We start from the raw sequence: 14941 nt of genomic DNA, 5'->3' as shown, positions 1-14941 counted from the left end.
ATAAACTGATGCTAGGGCTGTGCAATAGGATTTTCACTGCTCTAGACAAGATTTGTCTGATGTGTTCTCTGGTCCTGAGGGAGTAACATAATTCATGCTTAAGTGGAACATTCCATTTCATAAACAACTAACTGAAAGAAGTGCATTTATCTTTATTTTAACTGAGAATGCTGGGGGGGCAGGGGGGCACGTGGGGAAGGAAGAAAGGGAAGAAAGAATTGCTTGAATTAAGGATCCTATTCTAGTTTGGAGATAATTCAGACTTTGTTCATACAAGTATTTCTGCAAAACAGATGATTTCTAAGAAAGCTATAAATTTTATTTCTAAATAAAATGATCGTGAACACTAATGCAGATAATAAGCAAAGATCTTTTCCAACCTAAATGATTCTATGATTCTATGATCCTAGAAGATATACTTTTGGTATCCTTTATTAGAAATTTGCCTTTGTTAAATAACTGACTTGTATTAGTTGTTTCTGACTCACAGTAAATTTCTTGGCATATATTTTATGTTTTCTCTCCTAAGAGTATGATTTCTTTCTTCATAACTTTGAGGGTCTAACCCCATGCATTTCTCAGAACAAATGTTCCAGGTAAGTTCCGTTGATGATTTTTGTCATCCCATGCAACATCCAGACTTAGTCACCGCCTTCCTAAATCTCTATGAGTGTACAACATCACTGGATTTCACCTGCCTGTTGCAAAGACAAACAAAAAGAAATACTGGAATGCACATATCCATTGGAAAGAAGTTATTCTGTTTCATGGGGTTTGTGCCAAATGAGCACCATATTATGGATTACTGCAAAGCACAGTTGTGAAGCCGAATTTTTGGGCTATGGAGTCTCCAACACTGCAGGTATGGAATTGATCCCATTTTGAGAGAGGTGGGAGACTGGATAGCCACTTGAGGTTTTTTCTTCTGCATAGCTTTTATTGATTCTTCTACAATCCAATAAAAATTGTTATTATATAACCATCTGTGAGAAGAGAAGCTGAGACAGCAAGGCAAGAATGATAATCACAATAAAAATTGCTAAAGGAAAGCAAGTCTCTTACTATAGCTCAACTGCCTGAGTGGTCATTAAAGAAAATAACTGACTATTTGATTTTTTGCTTTAGAGACTTAAGGAAAGAAACAAGAAAAAACGTGGAAAAAAAAAAATGGGCTTACCCAAGTTGCATTAATAATCAATTTTATTTCACCAGCCAGATTCAGATTTCTTTAAAAAATGGCATATTTTTCCCACAAAGAATAGTAGAGTAGATATGGTAAAAATGTGCATTGTGCTTGCTATTCAAAAAGTGCCTTATTAAATTAAATTTATAAGTGAAAGGAAAGAACACTACCACACCTCTCAGGTGGATTCCCCATAAATTTTAGGTTGCATATTTAACCATATATTCCAAGTTCTATGGAGTTATAATGAGAGCATAGAAAGATTTAGTAAGGATAGAGAATCCTAGAGAGTGAAAACAATGCTGAATGATGCTGTAAACGGCACTAATGTGCCCCACCTTACTAAGGCTTCAGTGTGAGCATGTTGCAGGGAGAACAACAAAAGTACATAGTAATATATGCAGTTGCTACAATTACTGCATAAATACTCACACATTAAAATAAAAAAAAAAAAAAAACCCAAAGCAGTGTTATACTGGAATGCAAGATGAATGAACGCTTGTTACGGAACGGATGCCTAACTAAGAAATCCAAGCATGAGCCACAGACTTACCCTCTTCAAGAGACCTCAGAATATTCATGAAAGGTATAGTATTTTGAATTCTTGATCAAAACCTCTCACATTTTACATTTGGTCAAAGAATGTTACTTGAACACTCTATTCACAACTTATTTTTCAGGAATTCCAAAGCATGAAATAGTTTGAAGGACTTCAAAGATGTGGACCTTCTAATTGGTTGCAGGTAATACAAACTAGGTGGTACAAACTACATGGCATCCCAGTATTGTCTTGTTATGTGTGATCTTCACCTGGCTTTCTGGTTACCTAAGAAATTGCATTTTCTCTTCAGGATATTTTATTACAGTTGCACTTTTCAAGGTAAATTTGGAGCATGTGGTTTGCAGCTGCTGAACTGTGTTCAGAGTTCTGCAAGGTGAGTACGAAGTCCAGAAGCTTGAGATATTTCTTGTCTCCTCTGGTTTGTTTCATATCTTCCTTATTCCTCCACAAATGAAAAAAAAACCTATCTAATATTCCAGAGAGGTGGTATAAGAAGATGAAAAGGGCAATTTCGGCTGAAAAGGGTAATTTTGCCTCCCTTGTTTGAGGGTCAAAAGATTCTGACCAGCTACAGTTACATAAAAATGTATCAAGGCAAGAAAAGTGGTTTTTTCAAACTCCAGTTTTCAAAGCATGTAGGACTGAATTTTTAACACTGTGGCATGCTGATTGTGCCTGGTATGGGATTCAACTCCACAGGTAGCCAAGTCTGTCTGTGAGCTAAGGGATCAACTCTACTATCTAGTTGACAGAGGTCTAATTAATAAAGGTAATGGAGCCCAGTGAGATCTTCAGCTGGCTGCTTTGTCTTTAGATGCCCACCTTCTGGTTACTTTACCCCTTCCAAACATCATTAGTTAAATTAATTCACCAAGCATTAAATGAAGTTGTTCACATATGGACTTACAGTAATGTGTGAGATGCCAGAGGATGTCCAAAACATCCTCTGGAAGATGGCAGGTAATGCACCAATTTTTAGGGGTATTGTACCCTGCTGTAGCAGCAGCTGGAAGCAAAACAAAATACTCCAAGGCATGGCAGGTGATTCTGGCCACCTCTGTGCAGCCAATTTGTTTGGGCCCTGCACCTCCATTGGCTTTGAGTTGGCTAAAAGCCTGGATGTGTGGCTCACAGGCAGGCGCTGAGAGGAAGCACATACATGTACCTGTCTACAGTGAGAACACAAACTCTATTGCAGACTTTAAAAGTGGCAGCTCTGCAATTCTGAAAAATTCATGGCCCCTGCCATATTTTTCAAAAGTCCCCAAAGATCTGCAACTCTCAGTGTCTAAGCAGCTGCAAAATATCCAGATTCTGAGTCAAAAGGATAACTAAGCATGGCTCTTGCTAAGAGTTCATACAAGGAAGATTAATTCCCAAGGTATTAATTCCCATAAAGTGGAGCATGTCAGGAGAGAGGCTGTCAAAAGTAGACAAGGACTTTTCAGCAGATCTTCTCTGGAAATGCATAAATGTTTCTTTGTAATTACTTGATAAAAACTTCTGATCTCTGTGCTAAACAACTGTTATTTCATTATTTCTCCTCTGACTTCACAAGAGCTGCAGGGCTTCCAGAAGTATTGAAAATGAGTCAATGAATGTAAAGGCTAAATACAGATTTAAGAATCTTAACTTAGAGATCATAAACAATACTAAGTCTTTCTGCAGGTGTTTGTTTTTATGCATGCCCATTCTGCCATGGTGTGCCCATAGTATATGGCTATATCTATTTCACAGTATTATTAACAATCAAATAAGCCATCTTGTTCATTATTCAGGTATAGAATTTATTGCTTGAGCACTTAAAGCTGTCTTTCATTATGAATATTAAGTGTTTATGTAACTTGGAATTCAATTTGCTATGTACAAGAGCATGAAAAGTTGATATACAAGTTACGTTTTGATGTCAAAAAAATAATTTTAGCTATTAGAAGCAGAGCATAATAATTTATATCTACAGGGGAAAAAAGAGATAAGTTAGCCTCTTAGTCACACCAAGAAGCTTCTATACAGAACTCAGACCCCAGAATTTTCACTGCCTCTGCTGGGAAAAACTGGATTTTCATTTTAATGGAGTGAGATAAGATGTATTTTTAGGAAATAATTCTTTTTTTTTTCCTTTATTCAATCAAAATTTGCAAAGGTATTTAAGTATCTCAGTTGTTTTCTGACAGTGTTATGTGTTATCATCCTCTACAATATAATGCTTTAAATCCTTTGGTATTAAAATGTTCATTATTTGTCTAAGATGAGCTATGTTTTATAAGACATGCATTAATTTTCTTATATGTCATGATGCTTTAGTTCAGTGTAGTGTAACCTGATGCTTTCTATAACAAGTGTAGCACAATGTATTTTTCTGGGATGATAATCTGACTGGCAGTGGTGACACTGACAAGCATCCTAAGCTTCTCATTTTTTTTCCAGATATCACTTGGGATTCCTACTTGTATCATTTATGTATTTTAATCCAAAAGAAGGAGAAAAAGTGAAGAGCGAAAAACAAAGCCACGGTGGGGAAAGAACATGCCATGGACACCTTTTGCCATCAAGCATGATCATCCCATGCTGTCAAGGCATTCTTCTAAGCCTTACAACCTGGCAGATAGAGTGGTTACACAATGGTTGTATTGGTTTTTCATCTTTTCAGAAAACAAATGAGAATTCAGTTCAATAAAAAGTATGAAATATTACCAGCTGGGTCTTGTGTTTCTCTAAATGATCTCATAACACAAAATGAGCAATAAGGAGTACATACTGTAAACTTTAAATTGAACCATTCTGGAAAGTTAAAACATGTTTCCAATGTTGAAATTCCTTTTCTCAGCCATCAGAGGGATCTGTCTGAGCTCTTTCAGTGGAAACCTCTCTTTTTCTTAAGCAAATCAATTTCACTGTAGGATCAAAATAAAGACACACATGATCTGTTTAGCTGTGGCACGCTTGCTAGTCAAAAAATACTAATTTCTGCCAAAATGTGTAAAATGTGTTTGCCATAATTAACCATGAGCAAACAAGTGAGAAAACCCACACAACAAAATTCTGCAAGTTGACTGCATTCCCAGAGAGCAGACATTTCATTTTACAGAATGTCAGCAATGTGCAGCTTTTCATTTCATACTGGATATGGTTCCAGTTATTTTGAATACTCCCAGTTATGTTCTAGATCCTAAATGTATATGTATAGCCCTGAAAGGGACTAAAATTTCAGTTGTACTTTTCAATTCCCTTCTTCATTGCTGAGAAACTGGTTTTGCTGATGGTTAATGCATTGCTTGATGTCTTTCACTCTTAGTGAAGTCTTGAGGAACCAAAAAATTTACAGCAAACTGAAAAAAATTCATAGATGGTCCTTGCCTAGCATGGAGAAGGTTTATCTAATGACCGGTTGTGTTGCAGAGTGGGAGTCCATTGCTTGGGAAATATTTTCATGGGAAGTCCATTGCTCTTGTATTGTTATTCTCTATTGTTCTTCAAGTATTTGCTCCTCACAAAGCCAAGCTGATGTCTCTGAATGTGCTACCTCTGAATGCATCATTTATACTGAAAAGTCTGTGTCATCATCTTTACATTTCTTCGTAGGGCCTGCACTAGACAACGCATGCTGAGCGGATCATTTGAGGGGCAGCCAGCAAAGGAGAGGTCAATACTTAGTGTCCAGCATCATATACGACAAGAACGCAGGTAAAAATGGACAAAAAGGACGGTTTTAAAATATTCTTAAAATAAAGGTGGCAAAGGGAATTAAATTTGAGCAATTCCTAACATGTGAAAAGCCAAAACTACTTACTTGTACAAAGAACCGAATTCTACATTCTTCATTGTAACCATAATGAAATTCATTGTGTTCTATAAATGGAAAAAATGCCTTTTTACTTCAAATGTCATTTCCTTTGCCAACTACAAAGCTATCAATTTAAAGCTCAGAAGGACAGAAATTGGCTTATGTTAGACCAGATTGAAAACAATTGAAGAGCATATAAGCGTCTGATGTTAGCAAGAGAAAAATGATAAGAATTCAAGCTATTGTGTGGCTGGAGAGAAGTGCTTTATAATGGTCATCTTATAAAGGTCAAAATTTCATCTTGTGATGTATTGTTAAATTGATTATGATTGTTTCAGGTCACTGAGACATGGTTCGAACAGCCAACGAATCAGCAGAGGAAAATCTCTTGAAACATTGACTCAAGATGTAAGTCCTCATAGAAATGCTGGTTTCAGTTTGAGAACATAAGAAATTAGAATATATGCTATCAAATAAATGCTAAGACTACTTCTATTTATGAACTTGCTTGCAATTTGTCTTTTCAAATCTTGAAAGGAAATCATAAGACAAATGCTGTAACTGCATTAGAATTATCCTCAAAATAATTGACATGGTTATTTCACTGATAGACTGATGGTTTTGGAATACTTGCTTAGACAGATTCACTGAATCTGTAGACACTGCATTAGGAACACAACAATTGCTACCCAGGACACCTTAAAAAGTGTTACTCTGGAATTATTCAAATAATTCAGGCTGGAAAAACAGCAGTTCAAAATTTCGGATGGAAGTTTAGCAATATTTTCCAAGCAGCAGAACTGTCAGACAAAGGGACAAAGACTGAAAGGGAGAATAGTAATAATGGATTTCATTATTGAAATTACTGTGGTGTAATTTCATGCAGTTAAGTGTGTTTTCATTTCCGCAAATTCATATGATATTTTGTGGATCTCTGTGGCAATGAAATTTCAAGATACTCTATTAGTCACCCCATTTCCAAACTATCTCAGTCTTAAAAGGTAACTAAAACAGGTGTGGCTTTGTAGCTAGCAGTAAGGATAACCCCCAGCATTACCCCACCAGGAGTACTTCAAAGCCTCACATAACTCAGAATAGTAATGCTGATTGTTCCCTCCATTGCATGAGCTTAGACAGATCCTGCCTCCCTCCCTCTCCCTCATCCCTGCACTCAGCAGTCACTACTTGTGTGATCTGCATGCCTCACAGCCATGCAGCAGGCTTGAGAAGCTGAAAGGGTGTCTAAAGCCTTTTCTTTGCCCTTAGCAACTTTGATTGTATTCATTCCAGTTCATAGAGGTTGGCTGGTCTTACTGGACCTCTGCTTTTAAAGTTAAAAGTTAGATTGGATGGAGCCTCAAGCATGAAATTAGAACTGAAATTAACCTTGATGAAAATAAGGAGCCTTATGCTGCAGAGAGAAAATACTGTGCAATATGCTTGACTGAGTTGATGTGCAGTACATTTGGAAATAAAGATCTTTCATTTGAATATTTCTATTTAAAATACCGTATCTTGCTTTCATCTGAAACATTAAAAAATAACAACCCTTAGACCTCAATTAAAAGGAATCATTTTGCTTCTAGCACTCCAACACAGTGAGATACAGAAATGCACAGAGAGAAGACAGTGAGATAAAGATGATCCAAGAAAAAAAGGAACAAGCTGAAATGAAAAGGTATTTAAAAATCAAAAGTCTGAGTGCACATTTTCTGTATTAACTATTCTCTGTATGAAGTTAAAAGTGTTAAGAGTCAACATGAAAGAAAGAACAAAGTGAAAGGGATTTTTTGCCAGGGATAATATGTAACACTTCATAATTTACGTTTTTTTCAAAAGGAAAGTCCAGGAGGAGGAGCTGAGAGAGAATCACCCCTATTTTGATAAACCCCTGTTCATAGTTGGCCGTGAGCACAGATTCAGGAACTTCTGCCGAGTGGTGGTACGGGCTCGCTTTAACGCGTAAGTTCACTTCATAGCAACCTTGCTTCCATGGGTGCTTTCCTCCATGTCCTCAGGCAAGCTCTAACTTCCTTTTCCCAGGAAAACTGCATACAGTGCGGTCACCACGCAAGCTGGCAGCCAGTGTCTGTGGTGTAGTCTTGCTGCTGGAGGAAAGGAAGCAATAAAATGCTGTGTTAGGGCAGACGTGTTTGAGCAATCCGTGATGCTGAGATAAACAAGACTGTGGGGAAACTGCAGGCAGAAGCTGGAAGGAAAGGCTAATGTTTCCCACTTGTAGATGTCTGGGAATCAGCTTGCTATTCCCTTCTTGTTCCTCATCATAAGGCAAGAAATTTTTATACACCAGCAGTTACTCATAGAACAGAAAAAGGTGAAGAGAAATGAATTGTACCTTTGCTCACCCAAATAAACTATAGCCCATAAAAAGGAACTCAGAATTGGCTGGAGGGGTGTTCAACTGTGGGAGACAAAAGGAGAAAAGCTAAAACCTAATGAAAACCAGGAAGACTCAGCAACTAATCTGTAGGTATATGTGAGTGTGGCAGATAGAAATCCATGTACAAGCAGCTTTCTATGAAAACTCTCTTTTTAAACCTCTGTCTTTTGCTGGCACCAGGATTTTAAAGGGTTAATGCATGTCATCTTGCATAGAGTAGTGTAAGACAGAAGTTAGCTCAAGGCCATGAGCTTGGCACTTAGGACTGGTTTCAGCAGCTGCTTTACCATTGATTTTCTCTTCAGCAAATTACTTGTAGCTAGCATGACAGGATGGTTAGATACTCAGTTTTAACTGTACCTATGTTTAAGTTTCTGCCACCTTTGTAGAGACATGTCCTTGAGCTACATCCCCAGTTTTCTATGCAGCTGCTAACTTGATTGTGGTGTACTGGTCCATGAAGCAGTTGCAAATTAAAACAGAAAAACAAAATACACAAACAGTCAATCAAATCCACTTATCAAGTACTTGTCAGTGCCTCTTAGCATTGCTAAATGACCAATGGTAACAGGATATTTATATTAAAACTGTTTAAATAAAATGTTTGCGATTATAAGAATAAACTTGTTTTCTTAGACAGTCTTCTTTATTTCATTTACTTAAATCCTCTCTGCTTTTCTTGTTGTCCTACCTAGCTTATCAAGTAAGTTATTCTAGATATCTTTTTCAAACTGATAGAATGCATATTTTCTTCTAATAAAAAAAGGCTGAGGAATGCTGCTATGTACAGTGTACGGAGAGGAAAGAGTTCAAGAAGCAAAAGTCAGTGGCTTCAGTGGGAAGGCACCTAACCCAGTATGTTCTGTGTGGTTACTGGTGTAAGTGGATTAATCTGGTCTGTGGAAGATGTTTCTCATTCTCCTTGGATGCCTTGAGCATTCCTGTGGTTCATAACCATGCAATCTCTCTGGTGGTAATTCCTCAGATCTGTTCAGTCCATTTTTCACTTTAAACTCAGAAAGGAAGCAACGGTAATTTCACATCCCAATGGCTAGAGCCCTCCAATGAAATACAGGATATGTCAGTGCGGATGCTGTCTTGGCATGATTTCCTAAGGGAGTTGGAAGATAAGTAAAAGTGCCTATAACCAGTGGGTCAGGGGAGGCTTCTTGGAAAGTATTCTTGTAGCTTCTCCCACAGCAATCATTCTGCTTTGTATGAAATTGATAAATAATTGCTGCAGCAGGAACTTAACTCATGTCACCTAGATATGTGCATATTATTTATAGAGTGGTTCTCACTCTTTGACTGCCTAAAGGCTGTTTGGATATGGCAGGTGGAGCACAGCAATTACACGGGAAATTTCTGATACAGACAATCTAAAAATATTAATCAGAAAAAGATTAAAGTAATGAAAGACATAGAGCTTGTGGAAGGATATATGTGTGTGTGTGTGTGTGTGTGTGTGTTAACTGAGGGTATCATATGATCACAGAATCATAGAGTGGTTTGAGTTGCAATGGGCCGTAAGGATCATCTACTTCCAGCCCCTCTGCCTTGGACAGGGACATCTTTCACTAAGCCAGGTTGCTCAGAACCTCATCCAGCCATGGTCCAGGAAGTTTTGAAGTAATTGTAAAGACCATTTTGGTACGTAAAATTCAGTAGCAGGTTATCACCCTTATTCCCAAGGAAATTAGAAATATTAAGTCCTTGTTTACAAAATCAAGACCCAAAAGCACCATTCAGTTCAAAGAATCTTGGAGGAATTACAGGTAAGCAATGAGTTAAAGTGATCCTAGATGTGTTGATAATATGACTGAAATTGCATAGAATTAAATGAAACTTATACAGACATTTAAAATACAGACAGGATAAAATGGAGCCTTGATTTTGGACAGAAATTACTTGGAGTTGATGGATGCATGGTATAATTATAATGCTGACTAAAATAAAATGTAAATGACTGTATCTTTTCTTCTTTTTATAGTTCTAAAACAGATCCTGTTACTGGAGCTGTGAAAAATACCAAATACCATCAGCTTTAGTAAGCACTGCAAAAGTAACTTTGCTTGGTCTCATAAGCTTGCAGTATAAGTGTGTGTGTGCACACATGCATGGATGTGTGTAAATGTGCATGCACATGTGTACTTCTTTTTTTTTTTTTTTTTTCCAAAAGGTTTTTCTTACCATGGAGTTGTTTGGGGAGAAGGATGAACAGGAAGATGATTTATAATAAGACTTTTCTTCTTCACTTGCATGCAACTTCTCTAGTTTTACTGCGCATTTCTGAAATACTGAAATCTTTGGCACATCTCAGCTCAATTTATTTTTCCTAGGAAAGCACTCAACTGTAGTGTAGGCACAAAGCAAGCACGCAGAGATCTGGGCATTTCTGTAATGGCATTTCCTTATGTATCATTTGCAGTGACTTGCTGGGTTTGGTTACTTACCTGGACTGGGTCATGATCATTGTTACGATATGCTCCTGCATTTCTATGATGTTCGAATCCCCTTTTAGAAGAGTTATGCATGCTCCAACACTCCAGGTACTACCACTGAATCATTTTACAATTATGGAACCACAGTCACCTTGCTTTTCTCCACTCCCAGTTCCTAAATTATGGTTGTTCTCTGCTTTTGTTTTCAGATTGCTGAATATGTTTTTGTAATATTCATGAGCATTGAGCTTAATTTGAAGATTATGGCAGATGGCTTGTTCTTTACACCAACAGCTGTCATTAGGGACTTTGGAGGAGTTATGGACATATTTATATATCTTGTAAGTTTTTATATTTAAGGAAGGTTTTTGTGGCATTCCTAACTCTGATATGTTTGGTTATATAAATGTTTAGTAGTATGAAGAAGTTTGTCTCTGTAGCCTGATACAAATAGTATTGATAACTGGTTGTGATAAACACCTGGCAATTTAGTGTGGGGTCATTGTATGGCCCCTTTTAATTCTTTATTTGTTGATATGTTTTAAGTATCAGATCTGATTTTCCTTTAGAGTAAACTTGAGAACTCTGAGCTCATTTCAGCATTTTTATGCAGGAGAATCTTAATTTTACCTGTTTCATAAATATTAATTGCTTCTTCCCCTCTCAACAGTATTCCTGCTTTATTGAAGGTGTTTCAAAACCATTTACCATTTGACAGAGGGCACATTTTTGTTGCTGGTGTTGCTATAGGAGAAAGCAAAGAAGCCTATATTCCATATCTATCAGTAGTGGTTCTCAGGAAAAAAAGTTTCTCAACAGTTCTCAACAGTTTCTGGGAAATCTCTTGCATTCCATTAAAATACAAGAGGAGGGTGTCCATTTCCTCTTCACATATGACAGTAAACACCATAGAATGTGTTAATACCAGTGCTCAGTATAATACAGAATGAAATATTTTCTAACTTAAGAAATTACTGAGAAAAATGGCTTTGATGGATTTAGATTAAATCTTTCAGAGATTAATCCGCCAGGCAGATGTTCTGCATAAAATTTGTCATGATCAATTTGTATCAAAGATTCTATTGTTAGCAGAATTAAAAATATGCATACTTGTACAAAACTCCTACTGTAGTATGCATAATTCCTGTGTGCTTTAATTTCTTGAAATGTCTCTGAATCCCTCTGCTTGTCTGAAGGAAAAATTTTGGTGGTATAGTTTGGATATTCCAAATATGACTGCAGTGATTTTAAAAGACTGTGGAAGTCAGAAGGACTGTTAAATCTGTTTGTTTTGGTGGGGTGGCTGCCTTTTATCACTTTCTTTTTAGAAAATTATATCAAGTCTTAAATAATTGTTGATATCGTCTTGATCCTCCAGGTTTTGTGCACCGACTTCTTTGAAATACTCTCACCTCTGCCTCTGTCCCCCTATGATAACACTGGCTTTAAAAAAATAGGCACTTAAGAGATGTTAAATCAATACCCATATGTCAGAGATTGTTCAGGTTACGCGACACAGCTATGCTGTTTGAAAACACTTCCGAAAACATAACATTCTTGTAATGAAACCACATGGTGACAAAATAACTTATGCCTGTAACAAAGTGGTAGGAAAAACTGTCAGGGAAACTGTTAACAGACTTTCCAGGTGAGGATTTCTCAGTTCCAGGGTAGAATCTCTGAAATGAGAAGGAGGAAGAGAAATAATACTGCCTGCTCCCAGAATATAGTTTGTGTCCCTGTTTTGAGTCACCCAAACTGATTTCTCCTTGTGGAACTATTCCATCTAATTAAGCATATAAAATGGATTTTGAGTCAAAGGGCAAGCCAAAGACTAGCTGACGCCCAGTAGTTAGGACAATAAGCCAGGACATAAGAGATCAAAGCCCTTTTTTTAAATTAGATGCTCTTTTGCCTTATTCTTTAATTTTAAGGTAGAGACCTTCATTGACCTTCTGTGCTGTGTCTATGCCAAATAAGACATTGTAAGCCTGATCCTTCTTTGCCTCTTCCTGTCCTGTCACCTCCAGGTGAGTTTGATATTCCTGTGCTGGATGCCTCAGAACGTCCCTGCCAAATCTGGAGCTCAGCTCTTAATGGTGCTCCGCTGCCTCCGACCTCTGCGTATTTTCAAACTGGTCCCTCAGATGAGGAAAGTGGTGCGAGAGCTGTTCAGTGGCTTCAAGGAAATTTTTTTGGTATGTGCCAATTATTTTTTTTCTTGTGAAAATATATAAAGATAACATTTTGATATAAAATTCATGTTTTCTATTATTTTCACCATTGTTGTCTGTTTACTTTTCATTGTGGTATCACTACAGATGACCACACAACAGGCTAAAAATTAGAATATAAGTAACTCATTCTGAGTAAAGCTCTTGTAATAATTATTTTAGAAACTATATTATTTGTTTAGCATACTTTTAGTCATAATTACATAGGAAGACTCCTGAAAAAAAATCTGCCCCTTTTTCACAGTTCTGGTTGGTCAAGGAATATGAGAAGTAGTGTATGGAGACTCTGCAAGAACAAAAGTAAAACCCTGTTTCCGAGCTGCAGGTCTCTACCTTCAAGATTCTTGAGAGGAAGCCAAAAACAATACAGCTGTTCATCACAGATCTGTATCTCATTCTTATGTCATTGTTGTTATTATTATGATCATGGCCATACTTATAGTAATAAGAACAACAATGGAGTCTGTGATTGCTTGATCAGACACAATCTATTGTCTTGGGACCTTATGTGGTATTGGTCAGCCTAAGCAACAGCCATCTTATCCCTTAACAGAAAGCTTTATTAGGTCAGGTTTTTATAAAACACTAAGCTACAAAATACTTGCAGACAGTAATAGAGCAAAGGTCAAAAAGTATAAAGCTAGTTGGTATTTCATAAATACTGTATTCTATTAAAGATAAATACATCTAAATTTTCTCATTCTTATCTTTATTGGAGCTATCCTGGAATCAAATATCTTACAATGGCTTAATCAGATTAATTATGCTGAATCAGCAAAACAGAAGCAACATATATGCAAGTACTCAAACAGTTCCTTTAAAGTGAGTGGCAGTTCTTATGCATACAGAATTTAGCAAGGTGGTACACTGAGCACAAGAAAGCTTTTATCCTTTCTGCATGTTAAAAATAAGACTAATATAACACAGCACCTGGTTACTGGACCAGACCTAAAGAAATGTGTCTGTCACCAAAGCCATATCTCCAGATTTATACCACAAAACAATCCTCCCTGCAGTTCACCAAGGGAGCTGACCCCCCTTTTTTAAGTCTGGAGAAGAAGAATTTAACAAATCCCACTTCATCTTTACAGGTTTCTATTCTTTTGCTGACATTAATGCTTGTGTTTGCAAGCTTTGGAGTGCAGCTGTTTGCTGGAAAGCTGGCTAAATGCAATGACCCTCACATCATCTCTAGGGTAAGAACTGCTTTTCTGCTTCAAAATAATGGTATGTTGTGCCATTTTTGCCTGCTGGGGAAAGCAAGAGGGGCAATCAGAGATATCATATGAGAAACAGAGGTCTTGGGCTCTTTCTTGTTCAGAAGCAGGATAATGGAGGGAAAGGTGATTAAGAGGTCAGCAAATGAGGGTAAGGATGTGTTTCCATATAAAAAGTAAAGCAGGTCCAAATATTGGGGACTGTCTTAAAAAGAGTTGTCAAATGAATGTGATGTTACCTGCAAAGGTCTTGATGGCACATGGAATTAATCATGGAAAATGATTAATTTTGCATTCCTAGGTCCACAACTGAAAAACAGGTTAGATGCTAGAGGTCCAAATCAATGGCAATGCCAAGTGGGTTACATGGAGAAAGTTATCTGTGTTTCTTACTCCATTTGGGGAAATATCATCATGATCTAAAGAGAGCAGTAGTTACCTCTCAGGAAAGAGGTAAAAGGCTATGTAGTCTTGCAAACTGAAAAGCACTGTCAGTCCTGAAGGAAAAGGGTATATGGAACACTTGCTAAGAGGCATTTTTCATTTGGGTCAAGGTCCATGACTATTAATCACAGACTTAAAAATAACCCTTCGTTTTTGTGTATATTGCTTTCCCATCAGGGCAAATGTGCTGTTTATGCTGGCATGCTGGCATCTCTCACAGGCTTCTGTTTAATCTCAGGCTGTGATTTATTTCACTATAGGAGGATTGTCATGGCATCTTCAGAATAAATGTAAGTGTTTCCAAAAATCTCAATTTAAAGTTAAGGCCTGGAGAGAAAAAGCCTGGATTTTGGGTGCCACGAGTCTGGTGAGTTGCTACACTTTGGCCTATGCTTCTTCAAAAATGCAACTGTTGATGTAGAAAAAATGGCTCAAGTGTGATGACAATAAATCACTGATGGAGGGGTTTTATTGTAATTCAAATGATACTAAGAGTAAAAATTCTGGCATATTTAGTAAAAAGCCAGATATATGACATTTTCCAGACTTGACCTCCATTTCATAAACCAGAAAGGAAGGAAATAACCTCTAGGTACTGAACCTATGTAGGAATTAGATTTGATTTGGTTATTATTACAGTGGGAGTTATTTTCTTGAAAAGTATCATCACTTAGT

At 37.1% G+C, this 14941-nt stretch overlaps 1 protein-coding gene across 1 annotated transcript in view; it reads left to right on the top strand.

Annotated features, from left to right (window-relative positions):
- NALCN (sodium leak channel, non-selective) overlaps window positions 1-14941 on the top strand; it is a 214350-nt gene that overhangs the window by 175008 nt on the left and 24401 nt on the right. The window contains exons 18-27 of the mRNA XM_030234675.2: window positions 5328-5429; window positions 5868-5937; window positions 7116-7207; window positions 7369-7491; window positions 9921-9977; window positions 10359-10479; window positions 10581-10712; window positions 12402-12569; window positions 13697-13801; window positions 14527-14633. Of these exons, the coding sequence (XP_030090535.1) occupies window positions 5328-5429; window positions 5868-5937; window positions 7116-7207; window positions 7369-7491; window positions 9921-9977; window positions 10359-10479; window positions 10581-10712; window positions 12402-12569; window positions 13697-13801; window positions 14527-14633 (1077 nt within the window). The remainder of the gene's footprint in view (window positions 1-5327; window positions 5430-5867; window positions 5938-7115; window positions 7208-7368; window positions 7492-9920; window positions 9978-10358; window positions 10480-10580; window positions 10713-12401; window positions 12570-13696; window positions 13802-14526; window positions 14634-14941) is intronic.

The sequence above is a fragment of the Serinus canaria genome, chromosome 1 (genome assembly GCF_022539315.1).
Source record: "Serinus canaria isolate serCan28SL12 chromosome 1, serCan2020, whole genome shotgun sequence".
Classification (NCBI taxonomy): Eukaryota; Metazoa; Chordata; class Aves; order Passeriformes; family Fringillidae; genus Serinus; species Serinus canaria.
This window is presented reverse-complemented; position numbering and strand designations above follow the sequence as displayed.